Source organism: Mytilus galloprovincialis, chromosome 11 (assembly GCF_965363235.1).
Source record: "Mytilus galloprovincialis chromosome 11, xbMytGall1.hap1.1, whole genome shotgun sequence".
In the NCBI taxonomy this organism is placed as follows: Eukaryota; Metazoa; Mollusca; class Bivalvia; order Mytilida; family Mytilidae; genus Mytilus; species Mytilus galloprovincialis.
Window position 1 is genome coordinate 79,999,861 of NC_134848.1, and position 21,235 is coordinate 80,021,095.

The following is a 21,235-nucleotide window of genomic DNA, read 5'->3' on the forward strand; positions in this document are numbered from 1 at the left end:
TTGCTAATTGCTGACGAATGTTAAACATTGATCTGTAGATTTGTAATTGTTTACTTGTTAGGTGACTGTCAGATCTCACAAACCTGACATTTTATGGTCATTATTTTTTCATCTAATTGCACCAATGTATTAAAAGAAGTAGGAATTCCGAAATGTGATTTAATTCTAAATCTTAGTGTATTTCTGATATATGATTGTACAGACTCAAAAATTTCTTTGTTTTGCTGAAATGAAAGGTCACCGTCACCAGCCAAAACAATATTTATCTTGCTTCGTTGATAAAAGGGCACTTACAAATAGTGAATACTATCCTCAACAGGATAACCACAGCTGCATGCAGGACTTAATAAGGTTTAAATCTGCATTTGAATAACTGCACAATATTTCTCAACTGTGTATCAATGATATTAAGATATCACCATAAATAAAATATGAAGTGCGTACTGTGAATAAATACTCAGTTTACTATTATTTACAGCAAGGTATCACATAAAATACCACGTTAGCAATTAGGGTGACAGTGTTTGGTAGTCTGAAGGAGACAACATAAAAAATTTGATAAGGCAAAACTTTTGTTGTACTCAATCTTACTAAAGTTTTCTTTATTATATTTAATAGATATGTATCAGAGATACGAGAATGCAGTTTTCTTTTTTATATCACACCTGCTCATCAATGATGGGATAATGTCTACTTAGAGAATTTAACCATAGACCATGTGTACCCGGGTTTGTTTTTTTGTTCATTTATTGTCCTACTTAATGACTAGTCTAAGTGTTGTATTGTATTTGTAAATGTGTGTGGAAATGATTCATGTCCACCGATGTCCAGATTTTGCGCGAGAAAATATTTTAAGAAGATACGCCTCTACTGGACAGAATAATTTGTCGTTTTGTTGTTGAGAATTGAAATTATTATCAAAGAGTACAAAACTGGCTCTTTTTTGTAGATAAAACTAGATAGCTCACATAGTTTAAATCAAGTAAGACCACCCTCCAATTGTCTGGCTTCAAATCTGATGGAAAAAACTACGATGTTTTGCCATCAGACCTTTTACATTGAAGGGTTAAACGTGCATTATGTCGTGTTCATACCCTGTAATAGACAATAAAGAAATATCGATACGTGCAAGGGAATTAATCGCACACGATGGCAATACATAGAACAAATACAAATTAACAATGGTCAGGACTTTTATTCCTATTTTTAATCTTGATAGTCGCTAGAAGGTCTTCAACAATGAAGGAATCAATAATACTAGTACCATAAAACAGGATCAAGATAGTCCCTAGCAGTAGACTTAAGCAGTACTAAAGTATAATACTGCACTGTCACTTTATTTAAATCAAGTCCTAAAAAAATCACCAAAGTCTAAACACAATACAAGAAAAGAACAGAACATACATATCCCGTATTAATGATTATGAGAACAACGATGTTTTCTGTATCCTGCATATCGGTCTTGTTATGTTGTGCCTAAAACCTAAAAGTCGTAAATTACAATGAGTCTATGTTTTATCTTTGAGACAAGAAGATTGTCGAAAACAATAGCGTTTCAATTTAAGAAAGAGTCCTGAAAACGCTCAGAATGCACGATATTGAGTTATTTTTTACATAGCTTATGGGTGCCTTGAGCGGACACCAGGCCCCTCGCCGAAAGTCACAGGACAAAAAGTCACGGCCAAAAAGTCACAGAAAAAAAAGTCACAGGACAAAAAGTCACAATTTAGTTTTTAGATTACTTTTCTTTGAACAAAAAACACTTATTTGAAAATATTATTTTGGTATGTTTCTTAAAGTTTTATATGTGAAGCAACTTTGTAATTATTTTTTTCCAATAAATATCAGTCATGATCAAATAATTGTTATGAAAACAAAATGGCAAAGTATCTTGGTACACAAATGGCTTCATTTTGCCATTAAACATATCCTTTGCATGATAACAATTTAATACATTTTCATTTATCAAGGTTTATGAGCAATTTCCTTGACTTAAAATTGAAATATGCAATAAAAACTTTTTGTCCTCTGACTTTTTGTGACTTTATGTCATGTGACTTTTTGTCCTGTGACTTTCTGTCCGTTTATCTTTTATAGCTGACTATGCAGTATTGGCTTTGCTCATTGTTGACGGCCGTACGATGACCTATAGTTGGCTTTGAGCGTTCCTGATGAAGGTAATCCAAAAATCCGCTTCGGACGCAATAAATTATTAAACGTGTTGTTTTCCATTTTTTGTTAATTTCTGTGTCATTTTGGTCTCCTGTGGACAGTTGTGTCATTGGCAATCATACAATATTTTCTTTTTTATATTAGATATTTTATGTATGTCATTGGATATTTTCCGAATATCATAATCCAGTCCAGCTAATAACTAGTGTGAAACTAGCACTAATAATCTATTTTATTTACGTGTCTGGAATTTTTGAAAATGAAACAAAACTCTAGAACAGACCTTTTATGAACGTCAGGTTGGGACTTTATCGTGTGTGTGGATTTGGGATTTACACGTAGTTAACTCTTCACTTTTCGGGGTTCGAGGAAAAACATATTAGGAAACACTGTTGAGGAACACAAATACAAAAAATAATTCTGTATCATAAATTCAAATTAATATTTGCAACTCTTAAAAAATTTCAAAACCAGTTTATTTTTTTTTATTTCATTATGTCGAATAACTTAAAAATGGGGGTATGTACACAACTTCACAAATGTAATCAAAAATTCAACTACGTTACTAAATACTCTGGTCAAGACTTTTAACATTGAAACAATGCGAGATATATTTTTTAATTATTATTTTTTTTTTATCAAAATCGAATACTGGGAGCTATTTGAAGTTTATTCATAGGATCTCAATTTTAATATAGGCGTGGTTATCCATCACTTTTATCAAATCAACTGTTCCTAATAATAAAGATTGGCGTGCAATTGTGTCTGTGTCAAGTTAGATAAATATTTTCATATTTCTAGACGTACATATGTCGGGGTTGAGGCTATTTCATTCGATAGTAGTGTATAAAAAACAGTTTCTGATATTCTATCTATAACTGAAAAAAGAGGTATTTAATCGTAGAGGCAGTCCCATTTTAATTTTTTGACAGTCCCTTTGGTATCTTTCGTCCCTCTTTAATATGAAGAATAGAACATATTGAGCTTTCTGTATTTTTTGTATATTGTATAGAATTTACCATTGGAATCAAAAGTCATATGTAAGTGTTTATGACAGGAGACAATTCTACTACTTGATTTTGAGGTTCTATTTTAATATCATCTGGAGAAGAATTACAGAAGAATAGCATAGTTATTGTCTTGTTACGATTAAAATCAATAGACCAATCCTCAGACCATGCTAAATTTTGTTCTAAATCGCTATTTAAGACATCCTCAATTGTGTAAGGACTATTACTTGAAAAAAAAGGATGTTTAATCAGCACACAATCGAGTTTATAGACTTATCAAATTACCAGCTATGTCATATACATGAATAAGGAATAGTAGGGAACCTAATACAAAGCCTTGTAGAACTCCTGCATTAGTATTCTGAAACAAAAACGCTTTTTGTATATTTATAACTAAAAATATAACTAATTAAGTGATTAAATACATTTTTAAATACAGCCGCTCTCAAATACTTTGCCCACTGCTGATAATAATGAGATTGGTCTATAATTGGAAATCAGTGATTTGTCTCCGGTTATGAAAATAAATATATGCTCAACGTCAACTAATTTTTAAGAAGTTTTGAAAATAAAATGGTTAAATGTATTATTTTTTTTTTACATAAAGCACAAATAAATTTACATACATTATCAGATCAAAATATTTTAAAAACCCCATTCCAGAGATACCGTGTATATTCGACTGAATATGCCATATCGATAATTTTACATTTGTACTTGTTACGTAACAAGATCTGTGTCCAGGTAAAATGATCCTGCAGGTGGTGTGTATTCTAAATTGTTTATCGCCTTCCATTATATATATGACGATGACATTTAACTTTAGAACCATTTTGTTACGCAAAGAAAAACATTTTTTTATAAATAATATTCTGTTCAAAAATCATTTCAAGGTACATTTATTGTAAACTGATAAGCATAACGTCTTCGCAATTTCTAGTTCAGATCAAGGGACACAGATGTCAGAATGAATAAGAAAACACTAAATTCTTAAGCAATATATTAAAGAATGGACACCACATTTGACCGGTACGTCTAAACACTGCTAAGGACTCCTTAGTGCATTTAGGACTACACAAAGCCACTAAGGACTAGAAGGAGTGCTGTTATGTGTATTATTTTTACATATTATGTTAGAGATTGATATTTAATACATAAATATCAAATTTTATAGAAAAATAATCATAAATAAACGAGATATAAAACATTATTTAGACACATGCCCGTTTTTCTTTGATATGCCGAAAATCAATGAATCTTTTGACACATGCAAAATGACATAACAACAGATTAAACAAGCATAATCTTTTTATTTTAAGTAATAAACAATTGTATCAAAACTATTTATAATTAAAAATGATTAATAGGTAAATAATTTTGTTTTTGTTTTTGCTATATTTCTTTCCCAACAAAGTTATTTGCCATAGGTGCACGACTTAGATGTGCGCCAACTAAATGACTAATAAGTTAAGAGTGTGGTCAGCTTGTTATGTAAGAGATACGAAGACTAAATGAATAAATATATTTATAAGTGTTTTGTTTTTATTTTAATTTCGACAAAGATGCGTGTATATACAAATTGTTTCACTTAAAAATTACGATGGAATTGAGAGAAAAAAAATCAAAAGAGTGGTTTATCAAATCACTAGTTTTAACCAGTTTGATATCTGTTTACAAAGGCTTCATACGGTACTTATTTATTTGTTTATATGTTCGACATTTTTTTTTTCTAAAAGTAAAAGAAGTTGAAAAAATCATTTCCCAATGTTTAGTCAGATTAAGTTTCATTTTTAAATATATAAAAGAGACAAATGAGCCGCGTCGGATAGAAATCGACCTTATGCAAAAAAATCTCAATTTGAGTTTTTTTCATATTAATTTTGATTATAGTCCTACAATTTGAATGCAAAAAACCGTTTTACTGTAGCTTTCTTCTTTCAAAAGTTTCGCTATTTCAAAGCTGTGACGGCTACATATATTTAATTTCAGAATCTCACGACAACGTCGTGAAATTAGCGTTAGCGTGCATTAATTTTATTCTTTATCGGTCCTTTTCTCGTTATAGAGAGAGACACGAAGACATGCATTTGTATACAATATTTAATTTATTTTATAAGATTGTTACAATGAAAACATAAATGATTCTCTAGTTTTCAATCCAACTGTAACCAGTACATGTGAAATGTTACTCCACTGAAGCACGAGGACAAAATTCGTCAGGGAAATTATACTGGACAAAAGGACGGACTTCATTGTACAGATAACGCATTCTCTCCTCTGTCAGCCCTGCTGGCTGAATAACTTCTGGAAGTGTCGTGAGCAACTCCGGTACGTTTGTGCTTTCCTTAAGCAAAGCCAGTCTTTTCTCCGGTTGATAAAGAGTTTCTCTCGCAAATACGACTCCTACTTTGTCACTGGTAAATCGGAATTGATGGAATTTTCCTATACCTCTGAGTGGTTTGAAATAATTAGTGAAGAAATTATCCCATCTGTACCATTTTAAGCTGTGTTCGTAATCGACATTTTCATTATTAAGAAATGCTTTGTTTTGATGCTTCCTACTTGTTGAGTGATTGATTTATAATTTATTTCATTATTTCGTCAGTTTAAAGAATGTTCAGACTAAGAGGTATGTGTGTGGTCAGAAAAGGGGAGACGCATTAGAAACTAAAACATGCCCTATTACTGACATTGTACTTTTGTTCATCTTATCAAATAATTTTGGCTGAAATTGTATTTGTTACTACATCTTTGGTACTCTACATTATCCAAAGTATAGTTCTGGCCTTGTCATGGTAGCTTTGCTTGTAGGAAACATACAGTTTTCGGTCCGACTCGAAATATTTAAACACCTGTGAAAACTAAGTGTTTTTTTTTTGCTTTTTTGGATAGCTTTTCCATGACTAATAGACCAAAACGTGATGGTGTATTAAAAGACAAAGGCAAAGTTAGAATAACTTTACCATGTTTTCCTTTAAAAATGTCCTGTACCAAATCAGGAACATGGCCATTGTTATATTATAGTTCGTTTCTGTGTGTGTTACATTTTAACGTTGCGTCGTTTGTTTTCTCTTATATATATTTTTGAGTGTAAATTTACATTGCGATAAGACGTGTCACGGTACTTGTCTATCCCAAATTCATTTATTTGGTTTTGATGTTACATTTGTTTTTTTCTCGTGGGATTTTGTCTGATGCTCGGTCCGTTTCTGTGTGTGTTACATGTTAGTGTTATGTCGTTGTTCTCCTCTTATATTTAATGCGTTTCCCTCGGTTTTAGTGTGTTACCCCGATTTTGTTTTTTGTCCATGGATTTATGTGTTCTGAACAGCAGTATACTACTGTTGCCTTTATTTATGTGTACTTTTAATTAAAAAATCACTTTCCAAATTAATCATTCGTGTAGTGGAATGAACCATTTAAGGATTCTTATAAATGCTATATAATTTTTGGACTATTTTAAATCTCGGTATATTTCTGCAATTAATTTTTACATACTTTTGATTTTTTAACCTTGTATGCAAACATTGCCCATGTGAAATTTTAAAATTGATTACATATACATTAAACGAAAAATATATGTGACGTATAAAATTGTCTGACGTCAGACATGCGAATCAATGAATGTGTTTGTTGATATATGTTTTTGTGTTCTGTTAAATTGTTCCTTTTAAAATTGTTACATAATGATGACTGCTGTACCCATATTTTTGATATTTATTATGACCTCTGTTTAGTCAACGCATCATTGTATATCTAACGGAATGTGATGAAACTGTCATCAAATGAGGGGTTTAGCGCTATAAAACCAGGTTTAGTCCACCATTTTCTGCATTTGCAATAGCCTGTACCAAGTCAGGAATATGCCAGTTCTTGTCTATTCGTTTTTGATGTGTTTTGTTATTTGATTTTGCCATGTGATTATGGACTGTCCGTTTAAATTTCCCCCCAAGTTCAGTATATGTGAGATTTTACTTTTTCCAAATGTGAATTCATACGACATATTTATTTGCAGGCTTCTAAACCCTTGTAGTCAATGCAAAACTGACAAAAATCTTGCATATCTCAACTCGCAGCTAAAGAAAAAAAAAACGTCGCCCGGGGCCTATTGAAAACCTGTTCACAACTAGTTTTGATTTACGGTGCATCCGCGATTAATGTTGACAAACAAAGCAAAACAATTAATGTTCTTAAGATTTTCTTATATATAAACATTAAACAGAAGATATCTTACTCACGTTTTGAAAATTTGTATACAAACATTTTTTTATAATATTATCATAACCATTTTTATTCAGAATGTTTCTACCTTAAAATTATCATAATGCAAACTTATGTTTTGAATCACTAGTTTCAAGTACACATAATCTGAACAAGGTATACATTGATTAACAACTGATTATAATCAGACTTTGAGATACACCACACGCCTATATTAAATTTATCAATGAGAACGTAGAAAAGTTGAGTTTACGTTAGTATGACAGCATCATCGACACTTTAGCTAAATTTGAACACAGCATATCACACAGATTTGATTAAATATGAGATATGGATATTCTGTAAGCCGGAATTTTGTCGAAATGTACCCTGTTAACGTTTAGGTAAGCAATGAACTCGAATTTAATTTTGCCGATACTGTAAAACAATTTAAAGCTAGATCAACTATATCCACTTCAATTTCTCAAGTGCATCATGGTGACACCAAGTAGTATCATTCTATTTATTTACACATACGTATTACACTTCACCGTGAAGGTTGTTGTTCAACTTGTTTGTTATAAGACGACTTTATATTAGATTTTGTAATTCCCCAGCCTTAATGATAATCGTATGCATTCCTGTTAATTGTGCGTATTAAATTATGGAAGGCCGACATTAAAGGTCAATTATAAAAAAAACTACTAACGCTACAATGTGCTATACTTTTTGGATGTTTATTGAAAGAATAGAATCCACATAAAGCAAATGAGATGCACATCAAAATTGCATGATATATGTGTGTGGCCATATCGGTTTAGAGAAAATAAAAAAAAATCATTCTTACCAGAAGTCCTACCTGTATGACAAGTAGGTTGTTGATTCCGCGAATAAAGCCCAACAATAACATTGGATTCATGTGCAAATCACGTTATATCCATTGCTTGATATAGGAATTTATTTTTGGCAATACACGTGGGAACTCAACATATACGACCACGACACATAACAAAAGGAAATTTCGAATCATTATAGGTCTGTTCTATGTTCCTTATATAGTTAAAAACAATCTGCAGTCACATTAGGGAAAGATCATGTTCGTTACTTAAAAGACCAGACGACGTAAACGGTAAATCAAAATCGAAGGTGTGGGGAAAAAGTCCTCAGTTAGACATATCGTATAGGTGTAATACCACTAACTCAGTGTACGTCACATCCGATTGTATACGAAAATAGGTAAAAAAAAAGTTCCTTTAAATTAGACAGTAGTAGTTAATTCATGCTACATGTACATTTTATTGAGTAAAAGATTTCTGTGTCATACACATATGTCTTGGTTATTTCAAAGCACAATTATTTCTTATTTGGGATTTTTATAGAATATTTTTCAATCTTGAGGTTACATGGTGACTTAACCTTGTACACAGATACAATAAGGGGATAATATTGTTTAATCAACTACCATTGAGGGTTATTCTCTTATATGCTATGAAATGCTATGTGATCTTTTTTTCTATAGTACAGGACATGATACAACTTTGCTCAGACCAAGTATTTCTTATTTGAAACTAAGTTAAATTCTAAACATTTTTTTTTTAAAACTGCTAATCTAAAAAAGACTAATAGGGGCCAGCTGAAGGACGCCTCCGGGTGCGGGAATTTCTCGCTACATTGATGACCTGTTGTTCTGCTGTTGTTTCTTCTATGGTCGGGTTGTTGTCTCTTTGACACATTCCCCATTTCAATTTTCAATTTAATTAATAGGGGAAAATCAATGGTGGTATTACACCAATAGATCTACCAATTCGTGATGGTGTCAATAAAATTTACAAAGTGTCGTGTTTTATCTTTAACCCTCATTACTTTGTTTGAGCATTTTCTGCGTAAGGAGCTCACTTCTGTATATGAGGTCCATATAGTGTGAACATGCACGAGCAAAACGTATCAACTGAGATATGTAAACACCATACGATGGGGCAGACAATTTGCTACAACCATCCATTCGATATATGACTAAATCTCTATCATTGGTTTGTCGATGTCCTTTAAGTGATATAATGATTTAAATCCTATTATTAAAATGTTTAGCATTTTTTTATGAACTTTAAAATCGAAATATAATTTACATTTGACGGAGATATAGAATGTTTGTAGGAATCTATTTCATTGACTTTACAAACAATTGTTTAATAACTTGGATTTAGGATAAACACGCAATTTAAATGAATCAAGTAATAGCTATTACGGGGATATGCCACTACAATACGACAACATAAAACATAATGAGATGAGAATGCCATCGTGTGCGAGAACGTAAACTGTATATAAATTGTTTATAATAGTGTACAAATAATTTTACCGGTATCTCATTGAAGTGAAGATGTCGTCCAATTCGGACAATTATTATATAAAGTTGTTCTTGTTTTGTGCGAAGTACGGGTTAAATATAACCAACGTAAAATTTTCTTGTTCAATTGCTCTCAGTAAACTGCAAGCATAAGAATGTATTATTGATACGCTTGTATACCACTATAAAAGTAGTTAGTTTACGCCCACTGTGTGTTATTCGTAAACATTTGTTTGTAGATATCTATCTTAGTCTTGTTTTAACTTCATATTCAATAATGCACTGTTTTGCTGTGCAGTTTAGACTCCGTCACACATCTAGTTTGATGTTTAGCATATTTGGTATCTCCAGATAAAAAAAAATACTTTGCCATAATCATAATTCATGGTCATTATGAAATACGTGTCGTGAGATTCATAAATAAGAATGCCACCGTGTGCGAGAACGTAAACTGTATATATATATAACATGAATGTTTTTGTTTGCTTTATGTAGATGGATATGACTTGATGAAACATGACAACGGTATTGCTGCTTCTCTTAATCTATGTAAGTAATGTTAATAAGTATTATGTTTATCATTCGAAAGTATGTTTATTTAATTATTACACTTATAGCCCTTTAACAATATTATGGTATCAATGTTTGCAGTCAGTATAATTTCATCTAGTAAAAATTTAGCAAAATAAATATACCTCCCAACGCTTTCTCTTCAAAGATTGACTGCATTATTATTTGCTATTAATTCTTTCCATTTTCCTTTCATGCTTTTTCCTCCACCAATAAAAACTGACAGCCACGAAATAGCCCAAAAGCGGTGCTAAAAGAGGCATTTAAAACATAATATCAAATCAAATCCTTGATGCTTTGGAATTATCTGTATATTTTTGTTTCTTTAACTTTGTAAAACTATAACCCTACGTTTGCAACAACGAGCAAAATTCATGTCTGATAATAAATTATAAATCAAGTGGCCTGCTTAAGGTACATTAATAAATTTGACCGACATCAACCAATGACAATTACACAACAAAGGCTGCTGGAATGGTATATAACGAAGATGCCTGGGTAAAATAATTCATATAGGCCCTCATCCTAATATATTAATATTTTTATATACGGATTTTGTCACTTGTCCGCTAGGCACACGTCAAATTGAGATTAGGGCAAGACAGGGTCGAACGGATTTTTTCCCTGCTAATCTAACAATATAATGACTTTTAAATTGGTCCCCTCTTTTATGCTAGCACGTTAACTCTCGGCCCATAATGACTGATTAAACATATTTTTGTTCAAATTACGACTTATATGTTCGACTTGGCGTTAAGCAATAATTCTATACTCAATTAATTCTTCTAAATTTTAACAAAACATGTATGGAATATGAAAATACTTTTAAATGTTTATCCGCGGTAGTTTTATGCCTTCATCCCTCCCATAAATTAGGACAGTGTTGTAATGGTGTAATTAAAACAACAAATATGACAGACATACCATAAAACGCATATCTCTAGAATGAGAAACGAACTTTCAAATACTCACAAAACGTTTTCGGTTAGTACCAACCGTCAAGGCACCCACTAATGCGGTGGTAGTATGACGCATATACTATACGAAAGTTCGTTTGAATGAAATCATCAATTCTTTTTCATTCAGGTCAGTGCGCTTCACAGATAGTCACACAGTAAACCGTCTTATCAGAGCCACATCACAGCTTTTAAAAGATCCGTACAATGTATTGATAACATAATCGTCACAAAAATCACCCATCAAAATATCGTATCATCTCGGCCTCTAGTGAGTGTTTTACAGCTAATGTTTCAGCACTTATAACTAGTTCATTAACTACTATCAAAGAATAAAACACAATATAGGTTTGTCGTGTTTTGATACCTAATGTTGGTTGTTATATAATAATTGCCTCAATCTTTGTTATACAAAATATCTAACAATCGAAGAATCTGATGTATGAATCATAGGTTATACATGAAACTATTTTCATGTAGAGCTATGGATTCGTTGTTAAAACGTTTAATTTACAAAAATGTTACCAGAAAAAAAGTGTATGTCCTCATATAGAATTGTGTCACACTTTGTAAATTTTACCATGTTTTTTTTCAAATACATAATAGCAATCATTGGTCACTGTGGAATTTATAAGCTAAAATGTGCAAAATGGCCCATGAGAAAATATGTTTTCTGAAAAGATCGAAAATCTATTAACCAGAATTTTAAGATAAAATATCAGAAATTAGGTTTAATAATATGGTGTTTTAAAAGAAAAAAAAAAATGGTGTCACCATATGTGTTTGCTAAATGGAACAAAATAAAAAAAACTACTTCAACATTCTGTTAGTAAATTTTGACTTTTTAAAAATTAATCCCCTAATATGGCGAAAAAAAAATCGAAGTTAACAAAAACAAGTTTTTAGTTGTTGTAGATCCAGTATAACTTATACAATATAACACTTTTATGTGTGGATAAATGACTTTGATTATCAATTGGAGACGTTTGTTGGTAAATAAATAATACTTGTAAGAACGTAGCATCGTGTTTTGTTTTGTCGAACTATTGGAAGACAAATTATACTTTGATGTTCTATAGTTATATGTCAACTGACAATATAGAATTGATTATCGACTTATGTAGTACAGAATCTCAATTGGTACTGTAAATCTAATAAATCACAATATAACACACAAATAAAGACAACAGTAGTATACCGCTGTAAAAAAGTCATAAATCGATTGAAAGAAAACAAACCCGGTTTACAAACTGAAACCGAGGAAACACATCAACTAGAACAGAAAGCAATGAAACAACAGAAACACTGAAGTGCAACAAAAAACAAACGACGATGCAACAAACACAGAAAAGAACTATAAGATAAAACTGTCATTTTCCCGACTTGGCACAGGACGTTTTAACAAAAAAAAATGGTTGATTAAACCCGGTTTGGTGGCTAACAAAACCTCGCACTGTTAAGGCAATGTTAAAAATACCACTATAATGACAGGAATACAGCACAAATAATTGCAAAAACGTTCAGGACAGAAAAATACACAAATAAACACTACAATACATTTCGACATGCTAACAACAGTTTGAAACACAGAATAATAACGAGCACGTAAAACAACCTCTGACAGCTCACAAAAACAGCACAACAGATCTACGAGCCGTCCGTCACACGACTGTATCAACATCGCAAAAGTAACGTAACATCTAAGTTTCTGATAATTTGATATTATTCAAAATTATGTAGATCATTGGTATATATTTCCTCAAATAGAATTTATTATACTTTGCTAAAATGAGGATTAAACTATGCTTTTTACAAAAATATAATAAAAAGTATGATTCATCGTGCTATTTTCTAAGCTACGATTTGTTCAAAATTGCCCAAATTTGCTAAGATTGTTCACGAAAAAACACATGTGTGTGCATAAAGAGAAATCTATGAGACAGAAAATTGATATAAAATATGAGAAGATAGGGTTTTATAATATGTTTTAAGAAAATGGAAATAAAAAATGGTTACAACACTTGTTTTCTTGCTACAAGTAAACATTAAGAATTTTCCTATCAGTCCAGTATATTTGTTTTACTATATGGGTTATCTACCCTTAAATGGCTAATTTGAAAAAAAAGATTCTGGAAAACACAAATATTTGGTATTTGTTTAAACATTTTAGATAATGCAAAACATCACTTAGTTTTCTTCATATAAATAAACAGTATAACCAAGTAATCGCAAATCTGTATCCAAAGGAGTAATCCGAGTAAGACCCCTCTTTGCCCCCAAAATAAAGCAGTTTTACAAAATTGTTAAATTGTAAACTTTTAGCGATTTATTGAAAAGTGAAATACTTCTGTTACATACAAATGAGCTGTTTTTGACAATATAATACACATGTATTGGGTTCTAGCATCATTAAGTCATGCTTAATCACTGAAATCTTCGAAATTTTAGCTTTTTGGTTATCTTTAAGACGGTTTCCGTCTATAATGGAAGTTGCCGCATTTGTGTTCATTCTGAATATTTTGATGTAAGTTGTATTTGATGATAATACATAACTTATATAAAAGGTCGAGAATGAACACGGATGCTGCCAATTTCATTTTTAACAAAAATCATCTGAAAAGTGATATATTATCTGATTATACAATGTTTGATATTTAGACTTGAATTTGAATTTGAGCGTCTAGAATGACTAACTCAGTTCAAATCGTTCATATAAACTAATTGAATACACTGAAGTAGACACTTGAGTTTTTAAAAGTGTCCACAATCTTTCATCAGCTGAACCGGCCCTTATCGGACCTACTCCTTTGCAGATTTGGGCAAAGAATTAGACCAATTGTGTACTGCAATTGTGCAATCCAAGATAGCGTTATACCATGCATCTAACTTAAATGTTTTGAATCGAGCGTCAATTATGATTCTTTCGTACAACAATTCATAAGCCTATGAGGAGTTTTAAGATATTTTTGGGATAAAAATGCAAAATAGTTTCTATTTCTATTCATTTCAGTATTTTTGTTATTTGTGTCATTTTCTAATACAAACTGAGACACTTGAAGGGTTAGGTAGTCTTAATTTGAAAAAAAAATTGCATGCATTGTATTGCATTGATAATGTCCCGAAGGTTTATTGTTACAGTCATAGATTTGCACTTAGACCTTATATTGAAAGCACACGTTATTTATATAACGTACGTTAACATTTGCGAAGCGTGCTGCAGATGACCAAATAAAGGAATGGTTTGGTATATTTGAGAAACTTTTTCTTTGTTTTTAAAGATAATTTCTCTGACGTTAGAATATGAAATCAGATGTCCAGTTCCAGGAGAATGGCGTCTTACAGCAAGAAGGTTAAATTGTGGAAGAGACTATGTTTGCTTGTTACGTTTACCTGAGAATATATATTATGAGTCATGCGATGGACTTGATTATAGCAATAGAGGTAAGATATTTCTGACATTTGTTTTGTTTATTTATTATAGAAATAATTTTAAATATTTTTACTCACAGCTTTAATATCATATTACATGCTTGTCCTGTAGATAATATAGGTTTCACTTTGTAAATACAGCTGTTTCACAAACCACAGCTGTTTTGGGGAGATATATAATATTCATAGATTATTAATTTTGTTTACGTACTGGTGTTCAGATATGATCGCTATGTTTCATCTCGTAGAGACATAAATTGGGGCTGGTACCAGTAAACATACATATGCACAGCTGTCAAATTGAAATATGTGGAAAACCTTTAGTTAAGGTAGGGGTAATACATAATTTTTTGAAGTTCGGGGCATATACACGTTGAAAATATGTCGCACATCCCTATATTTTATCCTTTGACAAAAATAGAGGTGCAGATGAACTTTCCACTCAAGGACATAATTTTTTTCAAAACTTCATATTGAAAGTGATACAGTTTAAGCCGTAAAAGGAATTTCATATAGTAAATTGCATTGCAGATATTTACAGAAAAGCAACCTATGAGTTATGTGGTTTTGTATAAATATAAAAATGAAATGCAGAAAAAAATGCAAATGGAACAAACAACGTTTTCATATCTCTGCAACGGTAGCAGATACAAGTGGACATACAAGTTATTAGAAAATTATCAACAATAATAATGGAAAATGCGATTTTAACAGAATTGGAATAATAAAAAAAAAAATCAATATCAATTTGAATCCTAAATTATGATTTTGTCACTTGTTCATTAGGCATACGTCATAATAACGGTAGGGTAAGAAATGGTATTTCAGATATATTTTTCGGTTAATAAAACATTATTATGACATTATTTGGTACACTCCTTAACTTAAAGATAGCACATTAACTGTCGGCCAATAATGTTTGATAACAAATATTTGTCTATATTAATAATGATATTTACGATACGACGTTAAACAACAATTCTTTAATCAATAAATCCGTTAATATCTGAACTAAACATGTATGACATGTTTGATATTGTTAATCATCATATATTCCTGAGCAAATTACAAAGTTACACTGTGATGATCATGCCATTGATTTGTTTAAATCTTATTTATCAAGAAGATTTCAATAGGTAATGATCAATTATATTGGATCTCATTTTTAGAAAAGATCAGTCAGAAGATCCACAGGGTTCCATACTAGGACCTGTGTTTTTTATGATATCTAATAATGATTTAATTATTGTGCTTGAAAATGTTTCTTCTGAACTTTATGCTGATTATACAACATTATATAAATCATCTCCATTAGTTAAAGAGTTAAATGCATTTATGAATGTAAATTTTTGTATTGTCTTGAATTAGTGTGATGGTAATGATATTATATTGGATAGAGACAAGACTAAGGTCGTTTTTATTTGTTCGAACAGACAAAAAAAATGTTTTCGAAACAGAATTAAATAAGGGAGCTACCATTTGATTTTTATGGGGGGAGGGGGGAGGGGGTGGGGGGGGGGGGGGGGGGGGGGCTAGGATGAAATTTGAAAAAAATAGGCAGGACAGGAGTTTTCAGTAAAAAAAAAGGCAGGATGAGCATCTTGGCAAAAAAAAAAGGCAGGATGACAATTTGGGTAAAAAAAGTCAGGATAAACTAGTTAAAAAAAAGGCAGGACCGAATAGAGTAAAAAATAAAAAGGCAGGACAGAGATACAACAAAAAAAAAACCGCAGGACAAAATTTTTCATCCTAGCCCCCCCCCCCCCCCCCCCCCCCCCCCATAAAAATCAAATGGTAGCTCCCTAATGATGAACTTATTATAGACGTCGTGCAAAATCAAAAACTACTGCTAGAAGATAGGAGGAGGGTTGAGATCTCATAAACATGTTTAACCCCGCTGCATTTTTGCGCCTGTCCCAATTCAGGAGCCTCTGACATTTGTTAGTCTTGTATTATTTTAATTTTAGTTTCTTGTGTACAATTTGGAGTTTAGTATGGCGTACATTATCACTGAACTAGTATACATTTGTTCAAGTGTCAGCTGAAGGACTCCTCTGGGTGCGTTTATTTCTCGCTACATTGAAGACTTGTTGGTGACCTTCTGCTGTTGTTTTTTTCTATGGTCGGGTTGTCGTCTCTTTGACACATTCCCCATTTCCATTCTCAATTTTAGGTATTCATATTGACAACATTATTCACTTTCACGGGAAAATCAAATTTACAAAGTGTGTGCATTACATGTACAGACATAATAAATATTTTATTTAAATTTCAAAAGAGGGCAGCACAAATCTTTGTAAAGCAGGTTTTGATATCATTTCATAAGTAATGTTTAAACAGTTAGGATGGCTGGCTTACCTTCTATAAGAGAATTACATATTATAGGATAGTGATGGTTTCTAAGTGTATGAACAATCAAGCACTTGAATATTTATATGATTTATTTTCAATTGTTCGATTATTGATAAATGATTGGTTGCAAATATTGTAATTCAGAGTATATCTAATATAAATACCGATATATATTACTGGGTAGGACACCTGCCCATAGCCCCCTCTTCCCTTTGCGGTGATCCCTTGTGTGTAACATGGATTATACTTACCCTAGGCATGGGGTTGCCTATCTCCATAGGGTAGGGCTGGGGTCTGCATTGTGTCCTCGTCCCTATTGTCTTGTCACTTTCATGTATATATTCCATCTAGGATTTTTAGTGATTCGTGATTTTTTATCCACAATGAAGGCTACTCAGCAATTTAGTGACCTTTCAATTACTTTCGTGTTGTTAATTGTCTGAAGTCATTTCGTGTAAAAAAACACAGGTTTATTTATTCACCCCGTATTTTATTGATTTTTAGGTCTTTCCACCTTTCCGTGGAAAGACCTATTGGTTTTCTTCTGATTATTAGGTCTTTCCACTTTTCCGTAGAAAGACCTATTGGATTTCTTCTGGTTATTATTAGGTCTTTCCACTTTTCCGTGGAAAGACCTATTGGTTTTCTTCTGATTATTATTTTTTTTCTTCCGCCAACTTTTTGTTCCTTCGCAATTATTTTGTTTCGCAAGATGTCACTTAGACATATGGTATATGATATCGAACAGTTATTACGCTTTTGTAACTGACACCGCGTAACCAAAATCTTTTCAATGGAAGAGTTATCTCCCCGAACACTGTTTTTCTTTTGATCGCTTAATATTCGCAACCGTATAAGAAACCGACAAATTTATTTTACCAAATTGCTCGTTATATCCTCAGAATGATTTGATTTATTTTTACCGAAGCTATCTGGAGACTCCATATGAGAGTTATTTCCCCTTTTATATTTGATATAAGTGATATGCATTTTTAACTGGAAAACCATAAGTGTTATAGGCCTAGGGTCTTTTGATTTTAGGTCCTTGGTCCAAAAAGATGAAAATGAGGTCAAGGTCAAAGGTCAAGGTCATGATTAAATTTTTGATTTTGGCTTGTTATCTCTTATTTTCAGAAATCTTATAAGATATCCACAAAATATTTTCACATAATTGTTAGTCGCGACATGTAGTTACACATAAATTTTAGTCGAAAGGGTACGTAAACATTTAATGCGAGTTTTTCCCCCTTTTATATCTAATATCAGTCGTATAGTAATATAACTCATTAACAATATAAAGTAAAGACCTAGAGTCTTTTGATTTGAGGTCCTTGGTTCATGACCTTGAAACTGAGCTCAAGGTCATATGTTAATTTAACGTTCTAGATTTTGACCTTTGCTTTTAACTCATATGTATTCATGTTAAAGCTATTAGACCTTTTGCATTAGGTTGCAAGCAGAATGACGTTGAAAAAGCTAACTGGAAGTGACCTTTTGTAAACCGGAAGTAGCTAATTTTTGTAATAAATTATTGTAAAAGTATGTAAAACCATATATTTTTGGAATCAGCGTCAAGTAAACTATAAGACAGTACCGGAAGTAACATATTTTGAACCGGAAGTAAAAAAATATCTTCCTTATTTATATCTTATTGTATAGAAACCTTATATTTTTGGAATCAGCGTACAATAAGTTGTCATTTGACGCTGAAATTGACATTTAAAACCAAATTTTAATATTTTCATATAAAAAAAATCATTACTGGTGGAAAGACCATCAATGGTTCTCTGAACAATTGGTTTTTAATTAGGTCTTTCCACTTTTCCGTGGAAAGACCTATTGGTTTTCTTCTGATTATTATTAGGTCTTTCCACTTTTCCGTGGAAAGACCTATTGGATTTCTTCTGATTATTATTAGGTCTTTCAACCTTTCAGGTGAAAGACCTATTGTTTTTGTTCTGATTATTATTTTTTTTTTCTTCCGCCAAATTTTTTTTCCTTCACTGTTTTTTTGTTTCCCAAGATGTCGCTTAGATATATGGTATATGATATCGAACAGTTAATACGCTTCTGAAACTGACACCGCGTAACAAAAAACTTTACCTTGTAAGAGTTATCCCCCCGAACACTGTTTTTCTTGTTATCTCTTCGCAACCGTATAAGAAACCGACAAATTTATTTTTCCAAATTGCTCGTTATATCCTCAGGATGTTCTGTTTTATTTTGACCGAAGCTATCCGGAGACTCCATATGAGCGTTATCCCCCCTTTTGTATATGATATAAGTGATATGCATTCCTAACTGGTAAACCATAAGTGATAGAGACCTAGGGTCTTTTGATTTAAGATCCTTGGTAAAAAAAAATGAAAATTAGGTCAAGGTCAAAGGTCAAGGTCAAATTCTAAATTTTGATTTTGGGTTATTTTCACTTATTTTCATTAACCTTATAAGATATCGACAAATTATTTTTACTAAATTGTTAGTTGCGACATGTCGTAACTTATAAATTTTGGTTGCAAGGGTGCGTAGACAATAAACGGGAGTTTTCGCCCCTCTTATATTTAGAATTATGCGTAAAGTGATATTACTCATGAACCATACATATTAAGGAACTAGTGTCTTTTGATTCGAGATGTTTAGTCTATGACCTTGAAATTGAGGTCAAGGTCAAAGGTTAATTGGACGTTATAGATTTTGACCTTTGCTTTAAATTTATATTTATACATTAAAAGCCATAGGAACTGACATTTTCAACTAAATTTTAATATTTTCATATCAAAATAGATCTTTATTAGTTGAAAGACCTTCAATTGTTCTTTGAACAATTGGTTTTTAATTATTAGGTCTTTCAACCTTTCTGTTGAAAGACCTATTGAATTCGTTCTGATTATTATTATTATTATTAGGTCTTTCAACCTTTCAGTTGAAAGACCTATTGTTTTTGTTCTGATTATTATTTTTTTTTTCTTCCGCCAAATTTTTTTTCCTTCACTGTTTTTTTGTTTCGCAAGATGTCGCTTAGATATTTAGTATATGATATCGAACAGTTAATGCGCTTCTGAAACTGACACCGCGTAACAAAAACCTTTACCTTGTAAGAGTTATCTCCCCGAACACTGTTTTTCTTGTGGCCACTAAGGCTTCGCAACCGTAAAAGAAACCGACAAATTTATTTTTCCAAATTGCTCGTTATATCCTCAGGATGATCTGTTTCATTTTGACCGAATCTATGCGGAGACTCCATATGAGAGTTATCCCCCCTTTTATATATAATATAAGTCATTTGCATTTCTAACTGGTAAACCATAAGTGATAGAGACCCAGGGTCTTTTGATTTTAGATCTTTGGTCCAAAAAAATGAAAATTAGGTCAAGGTCAAAGGTCAAGGTCAAATTCTAAATTTTGATATTGGCTTATTTTCACTTATTTTCATTAACCTTATAAGATATCGACAAATTATTTTTACTAAATTGTTAGTTGCGACATGTCGTAACTTATAAATTTTGGTTGCAGGGGTGCGTAGACAATAAATGGGAGTTTTCGCCCCTCTTATATTTAGAATTATGCGTAAAGTGATATTACTCATGAACCATACATAAAACAGACCTAGGGTCTTTTGATTTGGAATCCTATGTTTATGACCTTGAAATTGAGGTCAAGGTCATAGGTAAATTGGACGTTCTAGATTTTGACCTTTGATGGAAATTCATTTTTATACATCATAAAGCCATAGGAACTGACATTTTCAACTGAATCTTTATATTTTCATATCAAAATACATCCTTATTGGTGGAAAGACCTTCAATTGTTCTCTGAACAATTGGTTTTTAATTATTATTATTTTTTTTTTTTTTTTTTCTTCCGCCAACTTTTTTTTCCTTCGCTGTTTTTTTGTTTCACAAGATGTCGCTTAGATATATGGTATATGATATCGAACAGGTAATACGCTTCTGAAACTGACACCGCGTAACAAAAAATTTCACCTTGTAAGAGTTATCTCCCCGAACACTGTTTTTCTTGTGTCCTCTAAGGCTTTGCAACCGTATAAAAAACCGACAAATTTATTTTTCCAAATTGCTCGTTAAGTTCTCAGGATGATCTGTTTTATTTTGACCGAAGCTATACGGAGACTCTATATGAGAGTTATCCCCCCTTTTTATATGATATAAGTGATATGCATATCTAACTGGTAAACCATA

General features: G+C 31.8%; 1 protein-coding gene across 1 annotated transcript in view; it reads left to right on the top strand.

The window, feature by feature from the left end:
* Window positions 1–21,235, top strand: part of LOC143050928 (uncharacterized) — a 127,075-nt gene that overhangs the window by 32,393 nt on the left and 73,447 nt on the right. The window contains exons 3-4 of the mRNA XM_076224028.1: window positions 10,225–10,278; window positions 14,534–14,696. Coding sequence (XP_076080143.1) covers window positions 10,246–10,278; window positions 14,534–14,696 — 196 coding nt within the window. The 5' untranslated portion in view covers window positions 10,225–10,245. The remainder of the gene's footprint in view (window positions 1–10,224; window positions 10,279–14,533; window positions 14,697–21,235) is intronic.